The sequence below is a fragment of the Lactuca virosa genome, chromosome 9, assembly GCF_052849685.1.
Source record: "Lactuca virosa cultivar CGN04683 chromosome 9, Lactuca_virosa_CGN04683_v6, whole genome shotgun sequence".
Classification (NCBI taxonomy): domain Eukaryota; kingdom Viridiplantae; phylum Streptophyta; class Magnoliopsida; order Asterales; family Asteraceae; genus Lactuca; species Lactuca virosa.
This window is the reverse complement of record NC_136434.1, coordinates 27,440,424-27,449,164: the sequence shown is the minus strand read 5'-3', so window position 1 is coordinate 27,449,164 and position 8,741 is coordinate 27,440,424. Positions and strand designations below refer to the sequence as shown.

General features: G+C 38.5%; 1 protein-coding gene across 1 annotated transcript; it reads right to left on the bottom strand.

The window, feature by feature from the left end:
* Positions 1-257: 257 nt before the first annotated feature.
* Positions 258-2,743, bottom strand: RPT2 (Phototropic-responsive NPH3 family protein). Its single transcript, XM_079070926.1, has 5 exons — positions 2,595-2,743; positions 2,411-2,480; positions 1,939-2,316; positions 1,079-1,810; positions 258-944 (listed from the first exon to the last, which is right to left on the bottom strand). Exons 1-5 carry the CDS (start codon positions 2,654-2,656, stop codon positions 456-458), a joined length of 1,731 nt encoding a protein of 576 aa, XP_078927052.1. The 5' UTR covers positions 2,657-2,743; the 3' UTR covers positions 258-455.
* Between the last annotated feature and the right edge of the window lie 5,998 nt (positions 2,744-8,741).

The window sequence follows — 8,741 nt, the reverse complement described above, 5'->3', positions numbered from 1 at the left end:
AAATTTTGAAATTTGAATTGGCTTATTTTAATACATGCTTTCTATAATCAATCAAACATATATACATATTTCTTCTTCATTCAATGCATATGATATTGTATTCACAAAACATTTGCATTGCATAAAATAAACCAATATATACTTTGATACAATTCTTAGAACCAACATTTGAATTGACTTATTTTAAAATTTGTTTTTTTATAATCCAACATATACACATATCTGTTTTTCATTTTGTTTTCATAAAACATTTGCACTACATAAAATAAACAAATATATAATTTGGTACGATTCTTAGAACCAACATTTAGGACGAAAGAAATCTTTGATTTTCTACATACACACTTGGGGGACTCGCTCTTGTATACATACGAAATAAAAAATAAATGAAAGGAAAAAAATCACACTTCACACCAGCTAATCTAATTCTTCAGTATTCGAAAAGGTTTTCAAGTCTAGGAGATGGAAAACCGTCTCCTCCTAGGCTTTGTAAGGTCAATGTCGTTGACATCATCAATATTAGAAGTGTCCTTTGAACCGTTTTTGAACGGATTCAACTTCCCCAATGTCTTAGACATCGACGAGAAGAATTTATGCTTCTTTGCATTACCAATTCTAGAAGACGTCGATCCCACTTGATTCTTGTGTTGTATATCAGTTATATAAGCCTTCATTTGCGACAATTCGGATCTCAATGCTTCATTTTCTTTAGCCAATGAAACGTCTGCTTGTACTTGAGATCTCATGCTTAAAGCATCGGGTGTCTTCTTCTCATCCGTACCACTTCGTATCTGTAGCTGATCAAAATAAAGCGCGTGCAAAACTATTTGTACGGGTAATCTTTTATTTTGCGAAGCGTGTACTCGTGCTTCGTAGGAGAGTTTTAGTGGGTCCATTGCGCTACAAACTTTCTCACGTTCAATTTCGTCTAAAGTTGGATGAGCCTGAATGTAAATGTTGAATAATTACTAATTGGCAATTTGGCATAGGCAAAAAGATCAACTTTTATATTTCATTTCTAAATATAAATATTTTATATAATTTCTGTATTTTGAAAATTTTTTAATAGTAAGAATACCTTGAGGTATATATCAATTGCGCGGTATAGATCATCATCAAATTTCCGTGAATTTTTTGGCACCAAATTGGCAATTCCGTTGAATTTTGAAATGGTCAACTCAGTAACCATCGCGATTTCACCGAGGTACGCATCAATGGTCTTTGCAACCCTAAGCATCGCCGTCGACGAGACTTCTCTGAAATCACCGCCGTTGAACACCGACACACTCTTCTCCTTCTCCACGAACCCAGAAATGATCCTCCGTACGCTCTCCAAATCAAACAATCTCTCTCCGTCGAAAGTGTATGACAGCACAAGCAGATCATCAATGGTGACATGCTCTAACATCGCTGATATCCGTTTCTCCAGTTGCTTCTTGCAAACATCATCGTTTTCGAGGAAGATCGCCGTTCGGAGGAGGCAACAAAGGAAGTTAATCGGAAAAGACGCTCGTTGATTTTCGACGGGGAGTAGAGCGACGACTGACTCTAGGAGCTCTCTTTGTTTGTTTCTGGAGGCGGAGTCGATTGAGATCGAAGATTTTATGGTGTTACCGGAGTGGTCGCGGACGAGGCCCGGTAACGCTCTCTCGGTGTAGGTTATGATAGCGCTAGCAATTGTGAGTGCTTTTGCGCCTCGTGATTTCATCGAAGCGATTATTTTCTCGAAGAAGTGTATGTGGACGATTGATAGCTCTTCTGTCCACCAATTCGGCGGCGAACGGCTCGGAAAATTTGCTTCGTTACACGCCTGCAAATGGATTATTCATTCAGTTATATTGGTCACGATCTACTGATCGATTTAGAAACCAGTTCCTAATTGTCAGAATTTTTCAAAATGATGAAGATACAGAAACACGTTGATTGCAATTAAGTTACCTTAGCACTAGCCACTTCAACACATCGTTGGACAATGTTGATCTGTTCAGCAATGGGAAGAAGATCTTCACATGATTTTAAGACGACGACGGCGCCGGAGAGGCTCGTTAGGGCTACCTGAAGAAGGAAATCGTCCGTCCGGCCGGCAAGGTTGCCGTCACAGTACTGATCTGTCATGTCGAGATACTCTGCAGCACAGCGGAGAGCTGCTACGTTATGTACAGTAATTTCGAAATTGACACCATAGCAAAACTTTGCTGCCTTCTCAAAGATCTCAGCTCCTCCAGGGATACTCGAGAGGTCTAGCTTTGCCAAATCAGGTTCTTTTGATTCTAGTATTAATCTTCTTATGTAATTGCTCTTTGCTACTAACATGAACTGTCATAACAATACACGATTAGATCAAATAATCAGTACTGACTAATTGACAAAATTCATTTCCAAAATTTCTTCCATTATCGATTTATCATACCTTGTGAAGAGGAAACTTTGCTTCACCAACTTGTATAAGAATATCAGTTGGGATATCTTGAGAGAAAACCCTGATTAAAAAACAGATCAAAGAAAACAACATTGAGTTTTTCGAAAATCTTAGACAAAGAACAATTAACAACACTGTTTAAGGATGATGTGTAAGTTGAGTTGTGGATGATTACCATTGTCCAGTTCTCTCCATTGCAAGCGTAACCCTATTGGTGTTCTTGGCATAAGCAGCCATGGTTTCAAATTAAGATATGGGAGCTAGGATAAGGTGATGATGATATTGAGTGGTATGGGTTATATAAGGACGTTAGTAATAGGTCGAGTAGACGACTAGTCGTATATGTTGCCTTTTTTAATTCACTTTTAATAGGCTTTTGTTTGGACGTTAGGAAGAAAATATTACATCATGGTCAGTTTTTTTAGATATATTGGATATCTTACTAAATACAATTAAAACTAATATATTATATTAGGTTATCTATTCAATTCGTAAAACCTATTGCATTCTTACCAAGTCTTAAAGAGATGTTTTTTATTTTTTATTTATTTATTTATTTTTAAATTTATTTATAGTTTTTGGTTGGGTCTGATTGATTGAATCAATGTCTCATTGAATTAGACAACTTCTTACTAGACCCATTAAGAGGTATATTATAAGCTATATGGCCGAATCAGAGACTTCTAAATTTTTAATTGTAGTATCAAACGATGACATAATAAAACTTTAACAGACCTAATAAAAGACATATCAACCAACCCATTATTCAAAATAGAACCAAACTATAAGCAAAACATCAAACTCAATTTCGATTATTGATGAAAATAATGAGATGTCTTTCTTGATTTGTAGCAAGACATGACTTTTTAACCGTTTGGTAATTGACTGTAGTATAAGTTGTTAGACATTATTTAGGCAAGGTCTTCAGTTTTCTAGTTTAAAGAAAGAATTATGGAAGACATTGTAACACAAGCGATTAAAATTGGTAATCTTAATTTTTTTAAAATTTATAACTTATACATTAATAATACAATAGACATTTTGTTGATATATGCAGTTGCCAACTAGGAGTTAGGAGGGAGACCTTTTGGTCGAACATAATGTCTAGCATCAATGACTACGCCAACGCCATGTGGTGGTGGTCGGAGTTTCCCTCCGCCACAAAATTTTGTGGCAGAGCCACCTCCAAGTTTGGTTCATAGTTTTCTTTTTCACACATGATTATTCTACTGTTTGGCCCACTAGGGTATCCGGTTATGGCAAATGTGTGACATCCCCTAATTTCTCGACCAGAAAAGACCGATTTAATTTATGCTTTTTAAAATAAAATCAGAGAAATCTTTTCAAAAGATGTTGCGGAATTGGTCCCCAAACAACATATGATAAAAGTTTATCAAAACCCTTCATTAAGAAGGTATATATTTTCCATATATATCAAAACCTCGGGATGTCATGTTCCGATACAGATCAAAAGCATAAACAAGACATTATAAGCCTTACTACAGTTATTTACAACTACTGGCCTATAATCCAAAAATCTCACGTCATCCTCCGACTATGCTCGGGGTCCACTACCTGTAATCATAAAAAAACTGAGTGGGTCAGGCTTGGGAGCCTGGTGAGCATATAGGGTTTTCAACCCACAGTAATAATAAACTTATTAAGTTCACCAATCAACAATAACCCTGATTACCCGTTCCCGTTATCCTCACTTTACGTCCCTAAACACTTTTCACAAGGGACCTAGCCTAAAGAATATGATCGGGATGGACACTACTGCTAAGGGGTTTCCTCATCCATACATGTCCTAAAGGCAACCATGAGGGGGATGGAGTACAGCGAATAAACACCCAAGTTCATTAACACCTACAGGTTGCGGGCCTGCTAATGTTTCCCACTGGACTGTCTAGAAAGTCCGTGGTCGTCATCCAAACTCCGCTAGATGACTGAATCTCAAATCACATCGAGACCTCTCATCACTTTAGTTTATCATACACCAACTATCTACCCATGTTCTACCCAACATATTTGTAGATAAAAATACTTATACAGTTTAAAACTTGTATAAAACATCAACTCAACAGTCACCTCAAATAAACAATTAATATATTTACACATAGCACGTATTATAAGGTAAATACTTCATATCTATGTGTAAAATGAAAGTGACTATACACTCACTTGATTTAATGAAAATCGGGCAGCAATTCGTTTCCTAAAAACGATCGTTTCTAATAAAACCGAGAGTTTTATTTAGAAACCGGGATCTGCGAGGGTCGGGCTTCGAAACCGAAAAGATAAATTTTCCGGGATTCACGGGCACTTCGTGGCGTATTTCGGGGCTTATAATCGATACCGGGGCTTTGGGGAATGTTAAGATGAAGAAAATATGAAGAAAGGGGTGAAAGATGGTGAAATCCCAAAAGTACCCGAGAAGGCTCGCATGACCCTTCTATTTATAGGGGTCCGAAGTCGGTTCTGGTGGTGGGGTCCGCAGGCGAGGGTGCGCAGGTGGCTGCACGTGCGAAGGCCTCGCTGTCCTCTCCTGATTGGACCGAGGTCTACTGGTCCGAAGTAGGGTTCCGTGGCTTCTTGCGAGGGCTTCAGACATGTGAAGGAGGACACGCGTCGGACATGCATTGGACCGCTCAGCAGCTCGGATGACTCAGCCTCGTTTCGGACATGTGGCACATGCGAGGCAAGGACACGTGGCTCGCATGACTCACCAATTTCGGACACGTGGCACGATCTAAGCGAGGATGACGTGGCAAAAACGTGACTATGCGGATTTTCTCGATTTTTGTGCAAAAACTTCTAAAATCCATAACTTTCGCATACGAGCTCCGTTTTTGACGTTCTTTATATGCACGCGTAGGTAAAATTACGTTCTACAACTTTCGTTTAGACTTCGTCGGCTAATTTTGACTTTAATTTTTATATTATTATTTTTAACAGACCGGGACAGGAAATCCGTTAAAAATTCATAACTTCTTCATCCGACGTCCGTTTCCGTCAGACTTTTTACCGTTGTGCTACTAATGACGAGACCTTCGATTCTCGTTTAGGTCGTGTCGGCTAAAAATCACTCGATCTAAAATTCGAGTTTTTAGCTGTCTACTGCTAAGCTGAAACTTCGAAAAATCATAACTTCCTCATACGAAGTCAGATTTGGGCGTTCTTTTATCGAACTTCTCGGTTTAACGAACACTACGAGTTTCGTTTAGATCACTAAGGCTAAAAAGTAGTTTATCGAAAACTCACTTTTTACGACATTCGGCCCCGTGCCGGTTTGTCGCGAAACTTCGACAGGTCATAACTTCTTCGTTATAACTCGGATTTCGGCATTCTTTATATATCCGTAATCCTTGTCACGCCCACTACAAGTTTCTTAATTGATATCGGCTTTATCTAAAATTTAATTTTTGACGCTCATTTTTATTCTTAATTAATTAAGCCCTAATAATTAAGCATAAAACACATAATTCACATAATATTCACATAATTCCTTTTCATTTCTTCAAAATGAGTTACAAAGGTTAACCTAGACTATAATGTCAATATAAATGCCTAGCCTAGTAACACGGGCATTACAATTCTCTCCCCCTTGGATGATTCCGTCCCTGGAATCACACATCAGCAAACAAATGCGGGTAGCGACTCATCATGTTACTCTCCGTTTCCCAAGTGAGATTTGGCCCATTCGTATGTTTCCAACGCACAAGCACTAAATCGACCATCTTGCGTCTCAGCTTCTTAGTCTTACGGTCAACGATTGTCTCAGGTTCTTCGATCAACCTCTTGTTTTCATCCAACCTTAACTCAGAAATGGGAATTATGTCTGGCACATCTCCCGTGAACTCAGAAATGGGAATTATGTGTGCTATTTGAGTTCACGGGAGATGTGCCAGACATAATTCCCACGTGTCCTCGCTTAGATCGTGCCACGTGTCCGAAATTGGTGAGTCATGCGAGCCACGTGTCCTCGCCTCGCATGTGCCACATGTCCGAAACGAGGCTGAGTCATCCGAGCTGCTGAGCGGTCCAATGCATGTCCGACGCGTGTCCTCCTTCACATGTCTGAAGCCCTCGCAAAAAGCCACGGAACCCTACTTCGGACCAGTAGACCTCGGTCCAATCAGGAGAGGACAGCGAGGCCTTCGCACGTGCAGCCACCTGCGCACCCTCGCCTGCGGACCCCACCACCAGAACCGACTTCGGACCCCTATAAATAGAAGGGTCCTGCGAGCCTTCTCGGGTACTTTTGGGATTTCACCATCTTTCACCCCTTTCTTCATATTTTCTTCATCTTAACATTCCCCAAAGCCCCGGTATCGATTATAAGCCCCGGAATACGCCACGAAGTGCCCGTGAATCCCGGAAAATTTATCTTTTCGGTTTCGAAGCCCGACCCTCGCAGAGCCCGGTTTCTGAATAAAACTCTCGGTTTTATTAGAAACGATCGTTTTTAGGAAACGAATTGCTGCCCGATTTTCATTAAATCAAGTGAGTGTATAGTCACTTTCATTTTACACATAGATATGAAGTATTTACCTTATAATACGTGCTATGTGTAAATATATTAATTGTTTATTTGAGGTGACTGTTGAGTTGATGTTTTATACAAGTTTTAAACTGTATAAGTATTTTTATCTACAAATATGTTGGGTAGAACATGGGTAGATAGTTGGTGTATGATAAACTAAAGTGATGAGAGGTCTCGATGTGATTTGAGATTCAGTCATCTAGCGGAGTTTGGATGACGACCACGGACTTTCTAGACAGTCCAGTGGGAAACATTAGCAGGCCCGCAACCTGTAGGTGTTAATGAACTTGGGTGTTTATTCGCTGTACTCCATCCCCCTCATGGTTGCCTTTAGGACATGTATGGATGAGGAAACCCCTTAGCAGTAGTGTCCATCCCGATCATATTCTTTAGGCTAGGTCCCTTGTGAAAAGTGTTTAGGGACGTAAAGTGAGGATAACGGGAACGGGTAATCAGGGTTATTGTTGATTGGTGAACTTAATAAGTTTATTATTACTGTGGGTTGAAAACCCTATATGCTCACCAGGCTCCCAAGCCTGACCCACTCAGTTTTTTTATGATTACAGGTAGTGGACCCCGAGCATAGTCGGAGGATGACGTGAGATTTTTGGATTATAGGCCAGTAGTTGTAAATAACTGTAGTAAGGCTTATAATGTCTTGTTTATGCTTTTGATCTGTATCGGAACATGACATCCCGAGGTTTTGATATATATGGAAAATATATACCTTCTTAATGAAGGGTTTTGATAAACTTTTATCATATGTTGTTTGGGGACCAATTCCGCAACATCTCTTGAAAAGATTTCTCTGATTTTATTTTAAAAAGAATAAATTAAATCGGTCTTTTCTGGTCGAGAAATTAGGGGATGTCACACATTTGCCATAACCGGATACCCTAGTGGGCCAAACAGTAGAATAATCATGTGTGAAAAAGAAAACTATGAACCAAACTTGGAGGTGGCTCTGCCACAAAATTTTGTGGCGGAGGGAAACTCCGACCACCACCACATGGCGTTGGCGTAGTCATTGATGCTAGACATTATGTTCGACCAAAAGGTCTCCCTCCTAACTCCTAGTTGGCAACTGCATATATCAACAAAATGTCTATTGTATTATTAATGTACAAGTTACAAATTTTAAAAAAATTAAGATTACCAATTTTAATCGCTTGTGTTACAATGTCTTCTATAATTCTTTCTTTAAACTAGAAAACTGAAGACCTTGCCTAAATAATGTCTAACAACTTATACTACAGTCAATTACCAAACGGTTAAAAAGTCATGTCTTGCTACAAATCAAGAAAGACATCTCATTATTTTCATCAATAATCGAAATTGAGTTTGATGTTTTGCTTATAGTTTGGTTCTATTTTGGATAATGGGTTGGTTGATATGTCTTTTATTAGGTCTGTTAAAGTTTTATATGTCATCGTTTGATACTACAATTAAAAATTTAGAAGTCTCTGATTCGGCCATATAGCTTATAATATACCTCTTAATGGGTCTAGTAAGAAGTTGTCTAATTCAATGAGACATTGATTCAATCAGACTCAACCAAAAACTATAAATAAATTTAAAAAAATAAAAAAATAAAAAAAATAAAAAAATAAAAAACATCTCTTAAGACTTGGTAAGAATGCAAAAGGTTTTACGAATTGAGTAGATAACCTAATATAATAGTTTTAATTGTATTTAGTAAGATGTCCAATATATCTAAAAAACTGACCATGATGTAATATTTTCTTCCTAATGTCCAAACAAAAGCCTATTAAAAGTGAG

Bases quoted from the DNA above. Each gene is read 5' to 3' on its own strand.
- RPT2 (XM_079070926.1), bottom strand. From the start codon at position 2,656: ATGGCTGCTTATGCCAAGAACACCAATAGGGTTACGCTTGCAATGGAG. The intron at 2,481-2,594 runs GTAATCATCCAC...TTTTTTAATCAG, and splicing joins ATGGAGAGAACTGGACAATG to GGTTTTCTCTCAAGATATCC. The intron at 945-1,078 runs GTATTCTTACTA...ATTTACATTCAG, and splicing joins CAATTGATATATACCTCAAG to GCTCATCCAACTTTAGACGA.